The 21,874-nt window shown below is 37.8% G+C and overlaps 1 protein-coding gene across 2 annotated transcripts in view; it reads right to left on the bottom strand.

The window, feature by feature from the left end:
- ADCY8 (adenylate cyclase 8) overlaps positions 1–21,874 on the bottom strand; it is a 373,977-nt gene that overhangs the window by 131,730 nt on the left and 220,373 nt on the right. Inside the window, exon 8 of one of the 2 annotated variants that reach the window (XM_043978000.1) lies at positions 6,532–6,729. The exons of the other annotated variant lie outside the window; for it this stretch is intronic. Within the exon in view, the coding sequence (XP_043833935.1) occupies positions 6,532–6,729 (198 nt within the window). The remainder of the gene's footprint in view (positions 1–6,531; positions 6,730–21,874) is intronic. 2 annotated transcript variants of the gene reach the window in all.

Here is a 21,874-nt window from a genome sequence, read left to right as displayed (position 1 = left end):
AGCATAAATTTATGTCAATGTGCAGAAAAAGAGCTCTCTTGAAAAATCTCTAGTCTTGTCGGAAGAAGAAAGAAATCCTCTCTGAAAAGGATCATTTGCATGAGGTCAGAGCCCTCTGTGGCAGATTTTGACAACTGGTGTTAATAGTTGATCAACTTGGGAGGTAGCTCTAAGAGTAGGAAGATGATTTATCTGTCTTATAATCAGGTGGCTTGAGTTTAAGTCCTAGCTCCAATACTTGCTAGCTGTGTGACCTAAGAACATCTTTTAACCTCTCTTTACCTCCACTTCCTTATCTATAAAATGGAATCAATACTATTCTGACTATCTGCCTCATGAGTTTGTGACAGAAGTGCTTCTGTAAATGTTAAAATGTCACATAGATGTCAATTATTGTTATTTACTGAACTAAGATCTTTTCAAGTTTTCAAATCATTATTTCTTATCTTGTCTCGCCTAAGGATGGATGGTTTAATGGTTTTGTCCTCAGTGCATGTAGTAAAATAATTTTGTTGTTGCTGAGAGCCTATTCTATAAAGGCAACAAAAGGAATGATCAGTGGTAGGGTGGTACAGAGACCTTATGATAATGACAACAACAACCCCCATCAAGAAAACAAAAAATAAAAACCTGAACATCCTCTCATCTGACCCATGACTATTAATCTTCTTTAAATTAATTTTTTCCAGCTGTTACCTTAGATGAATTTGTTCAGTACCTTCTAACTCAGAAAATAAACGAGCAATTTAAAGGGACTTCTTGGAGAGAAAATGACATTTACTAGTAGTGTTTATCCCAATTCAGCACAGCATAGGAAACAGACAACTGGTCTTGGAGCCAGGAAGAGCTAAGTTCAGGTTCCACATGTTGGCTGTGTGGCCTTGTGCAAGTCACTCAATCTCTCAGTGTTCTAGGCAGAACTTTAAGACAGTGAATCTCAGAGAAAGTACTGACTTGCATTGATAGAAAACATTTCTTCATTGGGTGTTTCCTATACTAATGAAACCAGGGGTCTAGGTCATACCTTATGCGAAATCATGGGAATTGGAATTTTTAGGGGGACCACTTACTGGTCCAAGCTAGTTATTTCACAGGTGAAGTGTTTGTCCCCTGATTGGAGATAGGAAGGATAAAAAAGAACCTCTTAGCAGGCTCAGGACTTATACTTTTTGTTTGTTTGTTTTTCCTGTACCTTCTTAAGACCTTAAAGTCAAAGATCTGGTGGAAGGAACTTGGCATGTTTAGACCATAGAAGAGAAGACTCAAAAGGGATATGATGATATGATAGATGTGTATTTGAAGTATCTGAAGGTCTGTCATGTGGGTAAGGCATCTGACTTGTTCTCTTTGGCGCTTGAGGGAAGCACCAGAAACAACAGGTGAAAGTTGCTAAGGCAAACTGAGGCTTGATAACAGAAAACAAAACAAAAACCAAAAAAACAAAACCCACAAACAAACCTTCTTAACACTTGGAACTAACTAGAAGACTTTAAGTAGAGGATAGATAACTGTTTGTCAGATGTTATTGTGAAGATTTCTTCTGTGATTGTGTTATTTCTGTGTCAAATCTCTATTTTTTCCCAGTGGGTCTTCACCAAGATCAGTAGAATTCCCTTAATATACATGGCTGTATTTGTGACACAAAGTATGTCAGTTTCCTCCCATCTTAATATCATAGGACTTTAGTTGTGTAATCAACATCATTTAATGACAGTAGTGATGAGTGCAGGTGAGCACTTGTTTATGGGCACTAAGCAAGTGCCTTGTAAATATTAATTGCTTAGGGGCAGCTAGATGGCGCAGTGGATAGAGCACCGGCCCTGGATTCAGGAGTACCTGAGTTCAAATCTGGCCTCAGATACTTAATACTTACTAGCTGTGTGACCCTGGGCAAGTCACTTAACCCCAATTGCCTCACTAAAAAAAAAAATATTAATTGCTTAAAAATATTTGTTTAACTGAATAAGCTGGTGTAAAGATTTATAAAGCATGGGAATGCAAAGACTTAAGTAAAGTCCTTAGAATTAGCAATTCCTTTATTTCAACCCCACCAAGAGTTTCAACTAAAAAAAGAACAGATGGGTAGGGAACAAGTTACCTTGCTTTCACTGACCTAAAATTGCATGACCCTAAATTTCAGTAAGGGCCCAAAAGAGGGGCAGCAGACAGAACTAATATGTGTTGGGTTTGTGAGGCTTTCTCCTAAAAGTAGAGTTCTTATAAAAAAGTAATTAATGAAAAGGCATTAATTTTAAAAACAGTTTCTGAATTTCTATTCTGTGAATGAGAGTCCTATTTTTACACAATACTTTTTAGTGCAAATGCCAGTTTTATGTAATAAAAGTGCCTGATTATAAAGAAAATTTGAATAATGCTTACAAGTCTTTTGTGTGTGTTTTGATGGTATTTTTGTGCCTTGATTCGTTAATAAAGGAGAAAGGAGGCATAGCATGTCATGTTACATTTTCTCAGACCATTGTTCAAACAGAATATATTCTTTTTGCCCTGAGAAAATTACTCAGGTAAATTAATTATTTCCATTCTCACTTTTCCCCACCAGGAAATATACTTTTACATAATGATTGCAGTTCTAAATTCATCACATAAAAATGTTTTGGGGTTTGTTTTTTTTTGGAATGGAAAAAATTGCTTTTTAATTTGCTTAGGAAAGTGTCAGATCTGGGAGGAGTAGGGTGGAGAATAAGAGGCTAGATAGTAGACCAGAAAAGAACACAGTAGTGTGAGGAGGCCCCTACAATTAAGGTCCTATAGTCTCCCAAGCACATAGGAGATCCTAGATATTCCTAAAATCCTGGATCAGTGTCATTTTGCTACCAGATTGAAAAAGATGGGGACAGTTAAAGATCTGGTATAAGCATTTGCAAGAATAAGCAAAGCATGGGGCGGATAGGTGGTGCAGTGGATAAAGCATCGGCCCTGGATTCAGGAGTACCTGAGTTCAAATCCGGCCTCAGACACTTGACACTTTATAGCTGTGTGACCCTGGGCAAGTCACTTAACCCCTGTTGCCCCACAAAAAAACAAACAACAAAAAAAGAATAAGCAAAGCGTATTGAGAAATATTTATAAGCAAAGCTTATTAAGAAATAAGCAAGCTGCATATCAGGGCCTGATTTATTATTTTGTTGGTTGTCTACATTCAAGAAAGTGATGGAGAAAAGGTTAGTAATTCAAATTAAAGTTAAATCAGGTGTAATTTTTGAGAGATCATTGTTAAACATTGTTAAACAGCACACAGTTGCATAGAATTGCATTTCTAGAGGTGAAAAGGAGCTCTTTTTAAGGTGATAAACTAGACATATGAACCAGGTATACCCATTCCCCTCCTCACTTCCTCCCAAATCCTCCCAAGACAGAACATTCCACTTTGGGGTAGCTCTAAATGTAGGCCTACTATCAAGATAAAATTTGCCTCACTATAACTTTTGCCTTTTGCTTCTAATCCTTCTGTTATGGTCCAAGCAGAACCATTTGAACCTGTATTTCCAGTGAAAGGCTTTTATATGCTTAAACACAGTTGTCAATCATCCCCTGCTTGCCAACCCCCCCTTATCCCCCTCCCCCGCCCCCATCCCCTTACCCCTCCTGGCCTTCTTTTCTCTGGGCTAAATATCCCTATAGTACCTTCAACTGATTCTTCCTTAAACTGTATAATGTCTGTTGAGAGACATCATTCATTTTAGCATCACAAAGGTATATTTACACAGCCAAAGTAGAGATTTCTCAAGGTGGCAGGATATGAAGCTACTTTACCCTAAATTATCTGGTTTGGCTGTGTGGACAGACTTCCATGATAATGAAAATGATCCCCCTCCATTTCCCTTTGATTGCTTTGTATATATTTGTGTTCCTGTTGTCTCCTGAATTAGACTAAAAACTATTTGAGGTTAGGGATTATCTCTTGTCTCTTTTTGTATCTCTAGCCTTTAACATGGTGCCACTAAATAAATATTGATTGATTGGTTATTTGATTATGGAGTCGCAACCCGGAGTTTCCTTGTTCAGAGTACATTAAAATCAATTAACCCGGGGCAGCTAGATGGCGCAGTGGATAGAGCACCGGCCCTGGATTCAGGAGTACCTGGGTTCAAATCTGGACTCAGACACTTAACACTTTCTAGCTGTGTGACCTTGGGCAAGTCACTTAACCCCAATTGCCTCAAAAAAAAAATCAATTAACCCATGGATAATTACAGGGAAAGCCTGGATTTCCAATCCCACACATTTGTTACTCCCCTTAGAAATCCACAAGGCTCTTTAGTTATACAATTGAGAATATTAAAAAAACAAAAACAAAAACAAAATCAAAACTAACCAAACCTCCAATGTGCTTTATTAAGCACCTACTATGTGCCACGTGTATAGTAAGCATTTTGCAAATTTTATCTCATTTGATCTTCACAACAACCCTAGGAGGGAGGTGCTATTATCATTCCCACTTTAAAGTTGAGGAAGTTGAGATTAAATGACTTGCTCAGGGTCACACAGCTAGGAAGTATCTGAGGAAGGATTCGAATTCAGATCTTCCTAATGCCAGGCCCAGTGTTTGACCCATTGAGCCACCACCTAGGTGTAACTAAAACCAAAAATTACTTTGCATATATTTTATTTGCCTAGAATCTATAATTCATGATCCAAGTAAGAAAATCTTTATCAGGATTATGCATTTGGCATTGGAAGGAACCTCACCTAAAACTCACACAGTTGAAATTACTCGCTCAGAGTCAAATGGCTAATAAGTATCAGAGGTAGGATTTGAACCCAGATCTTCCTGACTCTAAGTAACCTTTAACACTACTCTAATAGAGCTCAGGCTGTTCAGTGGTACAATGGATAGAGAGCTGGCCCTGGAGTCAGACATTTAACTAGTTGTATAACCCTGGCTTTAATCTCTGCTTTCCTCAGTTTCCTCAACTATGAAATGGGGATTATAATAGCTCCTACTTTACAAGGACATTGTGAAGATGAAAAGAGATGGTGTCTGTAAAGTGCTTGACACATAGTAGGTACTTAAATCCTTGTTCCTTCCCGCCCTCCAAGTCCAGTGCTCTATCCACATAGCAAACAGGAAATTAGTCTGAATATAAAGTGATTCCCAGGTATATATTTTCCCTCTTTTGAGATCTTAGAAGGACTAATCTAAAAGATTCCTTGTTAAAAACAAAACAAAACAAACCGTTGTTTGTTTTCTAGTTCTTTAGACCTCCCAACTTAAACAAACGCATCTAATTTTGAAACTCATGAGGCAAAGGTTTCTTGATATTTTTAGCTGACTTAGGAATTGAATTTGTGGCAATCTGTCTTGCCTTTTCTTCTGTGTGTTTCTGTTGCTCAGGCATTTCAAGCTAGGAATCAAACACGAGTGAGTATTTCTTCCAGAGTTTTCATGTTTGAGATGGCTTTAAGGAAAAATTCTGGGTATACCATGAACATGTCTGTGCATATGCACATTGGTTTGATGGTCCCTAAACTGAGTGATGGATGGTCACTGTGGCAGCTGAGCTAAGATGTACAGAATTGCTCAGTGGAGCTTAGCACTAAATTCCTTGAGCTGTAAAGTCCCCTGCTGTTCTTCCCTGAGGCCTCTCTCACTCACAAGGGGGGACCACAGCAGATAATGGGCTCCCTTGGCCTCTCTGAGCTGAAGCTTGTCGGTAATGATCAGTGCAAAGGAGAAATCCTGTTCCCTTGCACTGGGACATCTCACCTTCCTATTTCCCTTTCTTGCAGAGGGTCAAGTTAGTAGCCTGCATCATGGAGGGACTTCCCTGATTAAGGACCAGAAGGCATTCAGAGACTGAGTAGCAATTAAGAAAACAGAAGAACAATATGGATACCTTAAAAACATAGGGTTATTTTTTGTTGAGAATTCTACACTTATGATGTTACAGGAGTCAGAAAATCTCAGTGGGGAAAATCCTTCCATTGATGCAGAATGACACTTGGGCTGTCACTTAGCTAATTGCCTGGGGCACTGAGAGATGAAATGACCTGCTGAGGATCACACAGTCAGTATGGATCAGAGACAGAATTTGAACCCTGCTCCTCTTGATTCCAAAGTTTGGCCTCTTTTCACATGCTATGATTCAAATTTTACAGGTTTAATTATTAGGATTTGATCACTGTGAAAAAGGGACCTGGTGGGATGATGGTGGAATAGGGAGAGTTAAAATTAGCCATTCCCTTTTTATTCCAACATAGATACCACCTGGCCATTAATTAACTTCATGAGAAATGATGCAGATCCAAGGAAGCATTCTTTCTTTTCGTTTCTCCTTATAGAAAGTGGCTACTCCTGAAAAAAATAATAATCTCTGCTACAGTTACTGTAGGTCCTATGACAAGAACCATCATTTCCTTCCATGGCCTTTAGTCTACTCATGATTTCAAAAATAGAAAAAGAAATGCCAAAACAAAAGAAAGACTAGACCCTAGTGCTGTCTTCATTCCCATGGACATTTACAACACTTTACGTTGGAAAAACAGAAGCGGCTACCGTGATCCCGCTACCTTATGCTCCAGGCTGGAGTCTTTAAACATCAGTGAGAAAGGCTTGATATGCTCTCTTCTCAATTTATCGCCACTCCGTAAGTCGATGGTGTGCTCTATTCTCTTGTTAATTTCCTCAGGCCCAGACTGGACATGCAAAGCTTGTGCAAGATGGTTTGGAAGCAGATTTATTGAATTTCTTGTTAGGGCAGCCAGAGTCTAGGGGAAAGCACATGCACAAAGAATAAACCTGCTAGTCCCCTTTGGGTTAAAAAAATAAAATAAAATTTAAAAAATGCAATGTTTTTAGATCATGTCGCATTGCAAACGGTAATAGCATTCCATGCATTTTTATTCAGTGAAACCTACGGAAAGCGGAAAGTCAGAAATCCTTTTAGAGAAACATATTATAGCAAAACAATTTGTTGCTTTTATGTCACATTTGAGAGAGGACTCTTCTCCCTCTGTGTAGGTGCACTGAATTTCTTTGGTTAAAGGTTTGTATGCTTGAAAACAGTATCATAGCATCACACACACCATGTCAGAGCTGGAAAGGACCTTAGAGATCATGAAGGCCAACAGCAATCTGGTGGCCCAGAGAGGGAAGGGACTCGCCCAAGCTCAGATCTGGGCCCGGTCTCTAAGAAGGCCCTTCCCTGGTATGAGAGAAAGAGAAAAAACAAAGCAAAGAACCAAATAGAGGCAAATTCCAAGAAGTCCACAGATGCGATCTGCTCCAACATGAAATCAGAGTTAGATTCCGCAGCTTCCTGTGGTCTTTCATTTGGCTGTGGGGGAGATAATTTACAGAGCACCACGTTGCATTTTTTTTCTACCTGGAACTGGCTCTCATCTTTAGCACTCTTTAGGGATAGATGGCCATGAGAATGTTAATATACACAATTCAAATTTCTGCAGCACTTCACAGTTTACAACAAACCTGTGAGGTAGGTAGTGCAAGTATTCGTAGCCTCATTTTACAAAAGAAGAAACTGAGATTGGCCCAGAGGTACATAGTAAATGTTAGAGTTGGGACATGAGCCCAAGTCTTCTGAATCTCAGCCCCTTCCATGACACTGGGATAATTTATATCTGATTTCAAATTTCTTCAAGTATGGAACTTTTGCCCATAAGCCACTATACATTCATATGCTCATATCCTTTGAGAAAGGAAATGCAAACAGAGACATTTTCCTGCCATTTCAGCATTTATAGTTAAGAGATGGTATGATTGCTGTGGGTGGTAATAGAATAAAACTGACATAAGAATAAAAGTTCACCAAGCACCTTCTATTTAAATATGGTAAATAGACAACCACAGTTACCAGCCCATCTCAAAAACAATAGACAAAAAGGAGTGTTTGACTAAAGTGGACTTGGGTGATCCAGAGATGGGGGAGCTCTTTTACCCCTAAGTTGGTTCTGCTAGGAGATGGGGATTTTGTACTTCATGTACCAAGAGGGAGGGAGAGGGGTAGAGTCTCACACTGGATCACTGTATGCTCTACCTGCTCCTTTCTCCCATCATTTACTTTTTTTTTTTTTTTTGCTAGGGCAATGAGGATTAAGTTACTTGCTCAGTGTCACACAGCTAGTAAGTGTCAAGTGTCTGAATCTGGATTTGAACTCAGGTCCTCCTGAATCCAGGGCCGGTGCTCTATCCACTGCACCACCTAGCTGTCCTTCTCCAACCATTTCATTTGTCATACTATTTAAGGGCACAAATTATATTGGGCAAAGTGTTCAGAGTGAAAGAATTTAAAAAGTGGAATAGCTCTATATAGTCTAAGCCTTCATATGAGAGATAAAGGACCTAATAGTTGAGTGACCTTCACAAGGTCATACAGTTAGTCAGAGCTGGTATCCCAGGCTATAGCATTAGTCAGAAGTCTATTGGACAATCATAAAAATCAAAGTTGGAGGGGATTTTAGTGATCATAGCCTCCAAACTCACATTCTGAAAATGAGAAAATTGAGGCTGAGAGAGGCAGACATATTGGAGGTGAGAGACTGAGCTAGGAGTAGACAGCAGGTTTTGCACTTCCCAATCCAGTATTCTTTTCATTATCTTTAAGCCAAAGCTTACTCTGAACAAATGATAGGATTATATGTAGCTTCAGGCCCCGTATCTCTTTTCATGGAAATATACATTATAATACCTTAATTAGGGGCTCCAATGAGACTATAGTTATAGTATTATGGGGTCACAGACCCCAGAGAAGGGACCTCAGAGGTGATGAGCTACCCTTTTCATTTTACAGAAAAGGAAAACTGAGGCACAGGGAGATTACGTGAATTGCCCCAGATCCTATAAGTATTACATGTCAGAGTTCTGGGAGAATTTGAAGAAATCTCCCCATTCTTGGTCTAAAACTTCCTGAGATGGATCATCAAAGTGCCTGTTTTTGACCAATGAACTAGTTAATATAAACTTTCAAGCAAAAGAAAGAAAATCGGTGTTTCAGGGTGTTGGGACAAAAAAGCATAGAAGCACCTAGGAGGGAGGACTAGGAAACAGGCAAATCCCAGTAAACTGCAAAGATGGGTGCTACATAGTCCAGAGTGCTCCTCTATTTTCTCCTGAATTCAATACTATTAGAACAACCTTACTGCAAGCAGAGGATCAGAAGCTTCTGCTTTGGTCTCCTAAGTTTGCTGTTGAATACTTGGGGAACAATGTTTCTGAGCATCAGGAAGATGGCTGAAGTTATTTTGCTCCCTTTGAAGGAAGTATGAAGGAAAAGCATGCAGTTCTGCTTGGGCTTTTAACTAAGTGGCTTACAGCTATGAGATTACTGCTGCCATCGATTATCAGTTGACGGCTAGCAATAGGGCATGGGATTGAATATATAAACACATATATATTCAAAGCAAAGATGTTTCTCCTTTTAAATTTTCCTTCTATAAAATAGAAATATGCTGTTTTAGCCGTGTCCCCTACTTGTTTTTGCAGGCTCACCTTGGGGGATATGATGAAAAAGGATGCCATGCGTCCAAGGCCTTTAGAGTAGACCAGCATGAAATCCAGAGTAAGGGCAAGTGCCCTGTGGCCAAGAGCTCAATTCCCATTGGTTGTTACTGCTTCTGGCAACAGCCCAATGGAAATGCCCTGACTGAAGAATTCCACCAAATGCTACTGATTAGTTTTGTAAGTGCTCATTGCAAGGCAAAAGAACAGAATTTTTTGTTGTCATTGTTAAAAGGCTCTTAGCAGAGGGATATGGAAAACCCATTTTGTCAAAAGTGCTAAGTCAAATCAGAATGCCTTTCTTGATTTAATTTATTATGAGGTCAGTGACAAATACTTTGGTCTAGAGTGTGTGCAGACTACATAAAATGGATTATCAGAGACACACTTTGGTTCAAAAGTTTTCTCTCTCACTCATTCAGGTAGTGTGCTTTTACTTTTCTAGTCCAAATTGTTTAGTGGGTTAAGGCCAAGAGAGAGCAAAATCATGTTAGCATTAGCTTAAATGACGCAAAAAAGTAAGAAGGGCAGGACAGTCTGTTGTCAAAGTAATCTCATAATATGTTCTATGACATCAATAACTTATGTACCATTTGTGGTTTGGGATTATCTGTGCCAATGATCCCCTTTATTACTAGAAGTAATTGTGAGTTGACCACACATTCAGCTTAAGCAAGAACAATTTAAAAAATTCAACTGTATGCTAATTTCACTGGGGAGATCTACATAGAGTGTTTGGGATAATATAGACTTTTCCTTATTTATTCATGTATGGTCAGACTGGAATAAAACCTCTAGCAGCAGCATTTGGCTTTATCTTCAGCAGTTCACAGAAATACAAGATTGAGTTAGTTCAGAAACATGCTAGATAATAGCACCAGTTTTCAGATACTATTTCCAACTGAAACCGACCTGTGAACTGTGGGGAAACTATCCCTTCCATAACCAATGTATGTAATTGGTTCAGGAATGGGGAAATAAAAGAAGTGGAAAGATGAGGATGGAAGAAAATGTCATGAGACTAGTGAAAGATTTTTTTTTTCCAGGGAAGTTTGTACCTACACATGGAAAAATCGGGGTTATGATGAATGAGATATGTCAGAGTTTGGGACTGAGCTGACCTTTCATATTTGAAGCACACACAGCAAAGATTATTGACGCTATACTTTTTTACATTTAGAGCTGATAGGGACTGTCAAAATCATCTAGCCCAACCCCTGCCTTTATGAAATGAGGACCCCAAGAACTGGTGAGGTTAAGAGGCTTTCTGAAGCCCACAAAGATGGTAAGGTGCAGAGATGGTGTTCACACCCAGATCCTCTGAAGCCAAAACCAGTGCTCTTTCCATTGCACCAATCCTCAGATTCGCTGATAGAGAGCAACATTTTTGCTTCTCGGGAAACTCAGAAATTGTCTCTTTATGCAGAACTGGCCTTGGCACAACTTAAAAGAAAAAGAAAAACTCGGCTTGAATCTAGCTTTCGGAACATAGAAGTTCCTTCCGGTGCTCAGGGGCTCTAAGTCAACCATCAGAAAATGAGATAACTATAATAAACATTCATTTTTTATATGACAGTCTTTCAATACTTCACAAAAAGCCCCTAGGTATAGATGCAATTTGCAACTGTCCCATGTCCTTCTCTGCTCTGCATAAGGTGTTTTGACCCTTAACCCTCTTCCATGCCCAATAAAAATTTTCTGGTGCTTTTCCCCCTGAAGATGGGCATCTCTGCCTTGAGCCAGACTGTTCCTTAGGAACCAAAAGTATATCTTATAACTGAGCTCAGTACACAGTCTTTCCAGATTGGTAGAGCTTGACAGAATTTGTGTCAGAACAAAGCCACATAGCAGTCTTACATTTATGAAACCATTTCATATTTAGTGCATGAAATCTATGGGGTTGAAGCAAGGGCCAATTGCATTTTTGCATTTGACTTTTTGCCCCTATGTAATCAGGGGAAAAGCCACCTTCTGTACACATCATAGGATTTGTTGCATAATCACAGACTTTGATATTTAGTGAGGAAGTTATTCCCAGGAAGTCTTTAAAATTTTTAACTATATGCATCTTTGCCATCAAATCGCAAGGTACTACTGAGCAAATTGCTATCACATAAAGCTAAACCATAGAATCACTGAATTTGAAAACTAGAAAGGATCTCAGGGGTCATCTTTTCTAATAGTATAATCAACAAGGAGTCCTTTCTACAATACCTCTGATAGGTGATCATTCATTCTTTCTTTGAACATACTTCCAGAGATAGGACACTCATTACTTTGTGAATTAATTTATTCCAATGATGCATAACTCTAATTATTGGAAAGTTCATCCTCACTGAAGTGAATAACCACCCAATGGTCCTAGTGCTAACCTCTGAGACAAGCTAGAATAAGTTTACTCACTTAACAAAATGACAACCCCTAAAAATTTTGAAGATAGACATAATGTTATAGAAATAGCAATCTCTTAGTTTTCCCTTTTCCTGGCTAATTATACTTAGTTCCTTCAACAATTCTTCACATGGCATGGTTTCAAGGTGCTACTCTTGTTGTTATTCTCTGTTATATACTCTCTAATTTGTTACTATTGCTCTAAAAGTATAGTACCTACAACTGGATAAAATATAAATGACAGCCAAATCACATCTGAGCTCTGTTACATCCCAACTAAATATCAATAATAATAGATAAAATTTATATATGTGTGTATATGTGTATACATACATACACTATGTTCCATTCAGTGTGCTAAGTGCTTTATGATTATTATCTCATTTGTTCCTCACAGCAACCCTTGGAGGTGTGTACTATTATTATCCTCATTTACAGATGAGGAAACTGAGGCAAACAGAAGTCAAGGAACTTTGTTCAGGGTCACAAAGCTAGTAGGTGCCTGAGACCAAATTAGAACTCAGGTCTTCCTGACTCCAGGCCCAGGCTCTATCTGTTGTATTGCCTAGCTGCCAATACTAAGAGATATGAAACCCAAGGGGTCTACTAGAATGACTATGCTGCTTCTCTTCTGAGGTTCACCATTACCATTTCCATAAAACTATACTTAGTTCAGTCCTTTGTATCTAATGGATTAATTGTCCTTAAAGATACAAGAGGCTAAAAAGTTTCATTAATCAACTTGCTCTTCTTCCTCGCTCAGTCAAGGGTTGCCATTCTTTGTGCCAAACATAAAGTCTGTTTCCAACATGTAGCTTTTCTGGGTCCAACAACTCAGGAAAAAAGCTTGGTTTTAAATCTCATTCTGACTTTAGAAAAGGAATGCTTTCTATGCACAAGCTCTCAGGGAGAATTCTTGCTGAACTGGGAAGATGCATATGATTTTGTACAATCTTGGTGAAAAATAAGATTTCCTTAGACAATACCGTGATCAAAAAGACACTTCATAAATGTTAAGTTGAATTGAAAACCTTTCACAACCTGTCACCAGCTTACTAATCTAGGCTTTTCTTACTTTATGCTTCAGCCAGAATTTTTCTACCCCTCTTCCCCCTCCCCCCGCCCACTTAGCCATACATTAGGTCCTCATGTCTCTGTGCATTTGTTTACACTATTCCCTCTCCAAAGACTGTCTTCTTTCCCTCTCCTTGGTGAATTCTTACTTAAATGTTGCATACTCCATGAAAAACTTCCTTGATTCCTCTATTGGTAAGGTAACATTTACTTCCTTAGACCTTAAGCAGTATATTTTGCCTATTGAATTACTATGCATTATTTAAAATCAAATCCAAATTAAATGCCACCTCATTCATTAAGCTTTTCCTGATGCCCCTGATAGTCATTTCCTTTCCCTTTAGATCTCCCTTAGTAGCATGTTTTATTAATTTCTAAAGCATAATTTAATGTGTATTATAGTTATTTTTGCTTATGTCTTATACTCCATCTAGAGTAACTAGCAGTAACTACTCTAACTAGTGTTGTAAGCTCCATGAAAGCATGAATTGTTTTATCTAAACCTTTATTTCAACCAATCACCTTCTGTAAGTATCTTAGACAGTAGCTGACCAACAAATATTTATTGACTTGACTAAAATTAAGTGCCCAGAAGGTAATGAAGAGGTTCATGGTGGGTTAAACCAACCAATAACTTAAAAAAAAAAAAAGAAGTAGAAAATATGACCAGAGAAATGTAGCTGAGGTAGAGCCAATGTGTTTACTATAAGGCAAGAGACAACAGGTAGGCAGCCTGAGTGCTCTATTATCCTCACAAATAAGGAGAAAGTGAGGAAGGCTTCCAGCACTTTGTTTGGATGCCCAGTGATGATCCCATGGGAAGACATAGATGATGCTGTACAGGATGGGCAGGTGTGGATGGGTTGAAAATGTATTGGTGGAAGGAACCTTCAAGTTGATGAAATCACAAATTTCATTTGAATATTCATGTAGGCATCTTGCAAAAATAGGAGCTGTTTGAACTCCAAAATTTCTGTTTGTATCATTAAAGACAACCTGTAAGTGGGATCACTACACATTTCCTAAATTGATAGCTGAGCTTCATAACCCAGAAGATATATTGAAGAAAAGAAAGTAATTTAAACTCATAGTGAGAATATATTTGGCATTATATTTCCTACCCATGCTACGTGCTTGGGTTTTTGCTCTGCTATTTAGACAAGTTACAACAACAAAAACAACAACTAAAATAGAAAATATTTATATAGCCCTTTTAATTTTACAGAGCACTTTAAATGATTTCATTTTATCTTCCCCTAAATCCTAAGAGGTAGATGATATTATCATCCTCATTTTACTGATGAAGAAACTGAGGCACACTAAGGTTAAATGACTTGTTCAGAATTAGCGCCTGCCAAATGACTTGCCCTTGCCTGAGACCATTTCAATTAAGGTCTTCTTGACTGCTCCATCCACCTTTGCCCCTGAAAGGACCACCTGCTTCCATGCACTAGTGGATGGACAATTTTCTCATGATAAGGATATTGATGGCTGAGACCATAAGCTGTTTGTCCTACACTGATTCAATTTTCTGAAAACACATAAAGTTGTCTTTCAGAAATAATTAATTCCAAATATTCTGCTTGAAATGGTGTAAGGGTAGGCTTTTCCTCACCCTTGATATATATATATATATATATATAGATAGATAGATAGATAGATAGATAGATAGATAGATAGTTGGGTTCACCAAATGATTTCTAGATTGTGCATATCTTGTCTTAGTTGATCATTTTTTGCTTAGGCATGGTAGACCAGTTTCTCTTTTAGCTTCCCCTGCACTTTCTGCCATGATCCTCATTGATTTTACCAAGCACTTCAGAAATTAATCTTATCTGGAATCCATGGAACCATGATACCAAACTGAAGACTGTAATTGATGAATGAGGGATGTTGCTGCTCTCCAGAACACTGAGTTTCTGTATAACACAGTGTCAACTGGAAATGCGATAATCGTGCAGTTACCTTGATAGCTAGACACTAGAAAATTGTATAATTCATAAAAATGATAACAATCACAAGAGACCTCTTCTGGATCTGAATTATTTAGTTTTTCAAACAATACTACATATAAGATTTCTAGAAATTTTGAAGTAACAAAGAAAAAAACGGGGAAAAAGAAAAAAATTAAGTTTGGGAAAATTAAACTTTAAATGCAATACCTGCATTTTTTAACTCATCAAACTAAAGGAAATAGATATTTAATAAATCTTTGTTAGGCTGAAATGAATCGAATTATCTCCCTTTGCAGAACTCAAGTCACTGGTGTTTTAAGAACCAAAAATTGTATTACATATTATGCGCATAACTTGGTTTGCTCTAAAAATATGATTTTTGGCATGGTAAATTATTCAGACAATGATTACACATTTAGTACTTTAGTTTACTTGTAAATGTTCTAATTAGTGTTTTCACAAGGGGCCACCACTCAAGATTTACCCTGACTCCCAAATGATAGATCCTATATTCATGAAGACTATGCCAGTAGAGACCAAATTCTAGCAGGCCCATCAATGATCTTTATATTCTGTACCCGAAGGCCTACCTAGAGGAGTTCTGAGAATTTTATTTCTAGAAGGTTGACCATCAAGTAATATATATGTTTTTTCTTTTTTACCCACAATAACCCTGGAAGACTGTGGTCTAAAATATGGAAGAGTAGCCACAGTGATGGAATTATGGATCCTGAAAGTGCGGAAATAATTTATAAGGGGATAACTGGTTCTTGCCATCTTATAAGCACACATGAAAATGAGAATAAATAAAAGACCAATATTCATTTATTATTTATTATTATTATTTCTTCTGTACCTCCTGCCACTTATAATGTCAATTACATACACAGAGCAATGAATTTTAGAAAGGGAGGAGATAAGAATTAAGGCCTGTGATTTCACTGCTAATGGAGAATTCACTGGGTAATTCACTGGTCTCCATGCCAATACAAGACAACACAAGTCTGTAACTTCAAGTCTTATAAACTGGTCTAGAGCATAGAGTAAGTTAAGCAACTTGCCCAGGGTCACACAACCAGGATATCAGGAGCAGGATTTGTGTTGAGGCCTTTCTGGCTCTTAGGCTGGCTTTCAATTTGCTTCACCTCTACTATGAGCTTGGGAAGAATGGTGGAAAAGAGTTCCCCCATCCATTCACTCAATGAATACATTTTTTTGCTACATGGAAATTGGTCTAATAATTTTTTTCCTAAGCTCAGTGTAAAAGATTTACAATGGTTACTCTAAATAGTTTAACTCAAATCTCTTTTATTGTTAAAGTAAAGTAAAAGGTGCATATGTAAAATAAAGGAGTAAAAGGTGAATAGCAATAAAAAAATGCTTTATTGTAAACATTTTAGGGGGTAGCTAGGTGGCGTGGTGGATAGAGCACTGGCCCTGGATTCAGGAGGACCTGAGTTCAAATCCAGCCTCGGACACTTGACACTTACTAGCTGTGTGACCCTGGGCAAGTCACTTAACCCCAATTGCCCTACCAAAAAGAAAACCCCAAAACAACATTTTCATTCTTCAACTTTCATTCATTTCTCCCTTCCTCCACCATTTTACAGTGAAAGCAGCCCTTAGGAGGAAGTGCTGGATTTTTTCCTCCCCCCCCCCACTTTTAATCAACTCCCCCAACCAACTCAAGGTTTTTGTGTCTTTGACCATATTACCTGATTAATGAACACATTTCCAGTTTCCTTTCTGTCTAGAACTTGCAAATAATTTCTTATGTTCGAGTAGGGGGGAGTTTATATAGGCTGTTTGTAGTTGTTGACAGTGACTTGAGTTTTCAGCAGCTCCTGGGGGTTTTGTATAATTTTTGCTTGCAGACTGTATAGCTGCTGTAAATCTGTCTCCCATGTACATTTACAGCCCAAAATAGTCTACGAAAAATGTATTTATCTCTGTCCCCTCCACACTTTCCTTTACACTGGAGACTTGGAAAAGCCAAAGAATATTATTCACTGTTAACAGATCCAATTATCTGGTATAATCCACTCAGAACTCCAGGAAAGGTTTCAAACCCACTTAACTTTTGGAACAAAGTGAAAAAAGCAGAGTACCTTTAATGACTGTTTCCTGGCTGAAATCTGTTAAGTGGTAAGTTATCTTTTGAGTCAGAGCGAACATTAGCCCTGGGGTTTTCAATGTCAGAAGGAGAAATGTTACAGGAAGATTTAAGATTTACTTCAGGGAAATTTCTGAACAAAGCATTCTAGGTTCCGGACCAGGAGTCTACAGCTGTCCTGTCTAATCAACATCAAGCCTGTGGCCTCTCCTACAGTAATAATAGAGTTTTTTGAATTTAGAAACAGCTCTTCAAAAAAAAGGGCTTTGATTCCCTACATTTTATAAAAATAAACTGAGATTCAACTGTTAGATGAGTTTTTCTGGAATAGCATTTCCTCATCAGATAAGTTCAGTACTGTTTATTCCAGTAATTAATGAAATAGGAAAATTAGTGTCCTGCAGAACTCTGAAGGGGAAAGTTTATTATTAGCAATCATTCTTTAGGAGAAACCTTGGAAACACTGGCTAACAACTAGGCACCTTGAACATTAAGCAGTTGGATGGTGAATTGGATAGAGGGGCTGAGAATAGATTTAGGAAGACCCAAGTTCAAATTCAGTCTTCAGATACTATCTGTGTCATCTTGGGCAAGTGGCTTAGTCGACCTCAGTTTCTTTATTTGTAAAATGAGGAAAATAACAACATCTATCTGTCAGGGTGGTTGTGAGGATAAAACAAGTTCATATTTATGAAGTGTTTTGCAAACCTTAAAGCATGATATAAATGCTACTTATACGATAAATTGGACTTCTTTTGGAGATGGGGTTTATTTTGGAGACATTTGAAGACCTTAAAGAACTAAATTCTCTCTCTCTCTCTCTCTCTCTCTCTCTCTCTCTCTCTCTCTCTCTCTCTCTCTCACACACACACACACACACACACACATACCACACACACACCACACACACGAGTTAGTCTACCTAAGATGAAGGTTGCAGTCACTTAAATGATTTTAAACACCAACAGCTGTTTTCCCATGATGCTTAAAATGTTTCTTCAGAAGTCACTTCTGTACATAGGGATATATGCTGATTCTTTCGAATTACACAGAAAGAAGATCATGTACATGGTATAAGTTGTAAATGGGATAAAGGTTAACTACTACAAATGGTATGTGACATGGGTTATTGCATTGACATCAAGGAGCAACATTCGGGGGGCATAGAATGTGACTAGAGCTTAATGTGTCTGAACATCATCATGGTGTACTACTCTTGGGCTTCTCCTACAATTCAAATAGAATCATAGAGCTGATGGGAAGGGGCATGTGCTTAGAGAACTCATAAACCAACTTCTTTTTATAGAGAAAGAATGAAGCCTAGAGAGGACAGGTAACTTCCTAAAAATCACATAGAGTTAGTGGCACAGATTGGTCTGGCTCTGATGCCCAACCCAGAGCTCTTCCTGCTACAATATACTATATCTCAGGAGTGTGACCCCTCCAAAATTTGAATTTGGATGATAAGGATTCAAAGTTGAGAGTACACATGAGTATACCAGCATTTCAAAAACCATGCTTTAAGAAGCTGTGGTGATGTGACATGAATATGGATTCTGAGGGAGAATTCTGATGCTACCTATAGTTTTCCCTCCAAAATATAAAAAATGAAATAAGGCATACCTCAAAATGTTTATTATATATGACATTTAGGGAACATTAAAATAGGCTTAATTTTCTTTATTTTGTTCCAAAATTTTCTCAACTAGAAAAAGAGATACCGGATGGTATAGTAGGTAGAGTGTGGGACCTGGAATCAGGAAGATGTGAATTAAAATTCTTCCTGAGACACTTGCTATCTATATAACTCTGGGTAAGTCAGTTAACCTCTGTTTGTCTCAGATCTTACATCCCCATGTAAGATAGGGATAATCATAGCACCTGTCTTGCAGAGTTGTTGTGAGGATCAAATAAGATGATATTTGTTAAAAAAAAAAAAAAGTTAGCACAGTACCTGGTCTATACTAGTTCCCATATTAATGACTTTTTCCTTTCCCAACATTCTTCCTTATGATGATATTCCATACTTTCATATCCTTCAAGCAAGCTTTTATGAGCTTTCCCATTATATTTATCATTATTATTAGGTATTAATAATCAATTCATACTACTTATTATTAAATAATATTTTAAAAATAAATTCTCATCTTTTTGACAGTGTAGTTATGAATAGCCCTCGGTCACATTGTTATTCTGTGATTATACTTTAATGTTTAATATTCCACAGATATTAAAACAAATCATGACATTTTTCTAGAGTGTTTTAGAGCTTTCAAAGTGCTTACCTAAAACTTTGATATTCTGTGGTTAAAGTGGTTTGGGAAACATTGAATTTCCAAATGTGACCCCTGGATATCAATGATAGGTTATCGGACAGGGATATTGTCAGATCATTTTTTTTCTCACAGAAATAGTGAAGAAGACAGACTGTTAAATGCACTCTCTGCTGGAGAAAGACAAGAATGATCTGATCCCTTTAATAGGGAATTAAAATTCTCTTTAGGACTGGTCCCTTCTTTGGGTTCTACCCTTTTTTCTCCTCTCCACAAATTTCTTCTCCATAAACTAACCTTCTCCACTTCATCTTCTGCCGTGTTTTTAGTGTTTACCATATCAGCCGGTCCTTTTAGACCATGTGTATGTGAAGCAATTTTTCCAGTCTTAGGATATTACTCAGTCACAGGTGGGTTGTTAACACTTCATAGCACTTGTCTGTGTGGTGAACATGATGGAGAGGGAACCATTCTGGGCTAAGCCACAAGATAGGCCAGGCATTAGCAGAGACTGAAAGTAGACAAGATAGTTGAATTCATCTATTTTCCTCCTCACACAAAGCTTTGTGATAGAAGCAATAGGTCATGTCTAGGAATGAAATCCTGAGCCTGGGTACAGGCTTCAGCTTTTTATTATAAGGAGGAATAATAACCTTGATTATTTTCTAGAGGCTTAGGAGAGATTGGGTGAGATATCTTTAAATGCTTCAGGTCATATTCTAGCCCAAATTCTAATCAAACTCCCACTGGCAGAATTAGATTAAAATGTAATTGAGAAATATTTAACAAAGTAAATAAAATATAATAAAACATAGATAAGGTTAATTTGTGGTTTTCAAAGCCAATATGTGTCCAGTGGTGATTCATTTCCATTTGAATTGCACGACCACTGCTTTAGCCAGTTATCATAATCCATTAAAAGTGGTTCCTGGTCTTATTTCTTAATAATTCATTGACTAAGATTTATTAATTTCTTTAATTTCCCAATTGCATTTCAACCTGTACAGACTAATTTGCCAATTATATAATCACAGAATTTCAAAGTTTATCCACTTAGTCCAACCTATGAATGTGTAGGAATCCTTCCTATAACTTTTCTGTTAAAAGATCACCCAGCCTCTTCTTGAAGAGAGGAAAAGGAGAGAAGAATAAGTACTTATAAAGTGCTTACTATGTGTGAGTTTTATTCTTTCTTTCTTTCTTTCTTTCTTTCTTTCTTTCTTTCTTTCTTTCTTTCTTTCTTTCTTTCTTTCTTTCTTTCTTTCTTTCTTTCTTTCTTTCTTTCACAAGGCAATAAGGGTTAAGTAACTTGCCCACTGTCACACAGCAAGAGTATAAGGTCGGATTTGAACTCAGGTCCTTCTGAGTCCAGGGCTGCTGCTTTATCCACTGTGCCACCTAGCTGCCCTTAGGAGTTTTATTATTTCATTTGATTTTCACCATAACCTTGGGAGGTAGGTGCTATTATTATCTCTATCTGACACTTAAGAAAACTGAAGCAAACAGACATTAAGTGACTCACCTAGAGCCACACTGCTTGTAAGTATCTGAGGCCAAATTTGAATTCAAGTCTTCCTGACTCCAGATCCACTGTGCCAAATAGTTGCCCTAATGTTGAGAGAATTAGAGAAATCACTACCCTAGGTCTGCCATGGCATACTCTATTTTGGAGCAGCTCTAGGTATTAGGAAACATTATTTTCTTGCATCAAACCTAACTCTGTCTTTACACTTTCTATGTATTTTCTAGCTTTGACTAAAGCTCACATGCTTTTCCTGGTATCAGATTTTTAAATATTTGAAGAGGGTTATTAACTTCCTACCTACCCTTCCCATCTTGTCATCCTATCCATCATAATTTCTTTTTTTTTGTTGTTTTGTTTTTTTTTTAGTTGTTGTTTGAGGGGCAATTGGGGTTAAGTGACTTGCCCAGGGTCACACAGCTAGTAAGTGTTAAGTGTCTGAGGCCGGATTTGAACTCAGGTACTCCTGAATCCAGGGTCAGTGCTCTATCCATTGCACCACCTAGCTGCCCCATCATCATTTCTTTAGACTATATAATCCTTATATATTATGGTCTCCAGTTCCCCTTCCCAACCTAGCCACCTGTTCCAGTTTTGGACACTCTATTTCTTAGGAAGGTTTTTTTTTACTTAGACTAGAAATCTTTTATTGGGCAAAATACACTAGCCTGGTTTTGCATTTGATGTATTTGTGTTCATTTCATCTCAGTAGCATCTTATGATACAGAGTAGAGAAATATGTAGTTTAAATATGTAATTCGAGTTTATAGCACAGGTAGAAAAGGTGACAGTCTAATATCAGTGTGAATATATGGTTGTCTTCTTAAGTTTGTAAATACAGATTTAAAGGGAAGAGAGGGATATTAGGGAGACAACCTTTGTATTTCTCTTAGAAGTGAATTGTACATAGAAATGAAATATCCTAGTGGTGGTTATGATGGTAGTGATGATGATGGTCATGAATAAGATAAAGATTATTGCAGGAGTACAACAATGTATGCCAGAAATGAGGCCTAGGCTGTGCTCAGTTGGGAGCCTTTCCTTTTCCTCCACAATTTCATTGGAGGG

This window comes from Dromiciops gliroides, chromosome 1, assembly GCF_019393635.1.
Source record: "Dromiciops gliroides isolate mDroGli1 chromosome 1, mDroGli1.pri, whole genome shotgun sequence".
NCBI lineage: Eukaryota > Metazoa > Chordata > Mammalia > Microbiotheria > Microbiotheriidae > Dromiciops > Dromiciops gliroides.
Note: the sequence above shows the minus strand (reverse complement) of the source record. Positions and strands in the feature narration are given on the sequence as shown.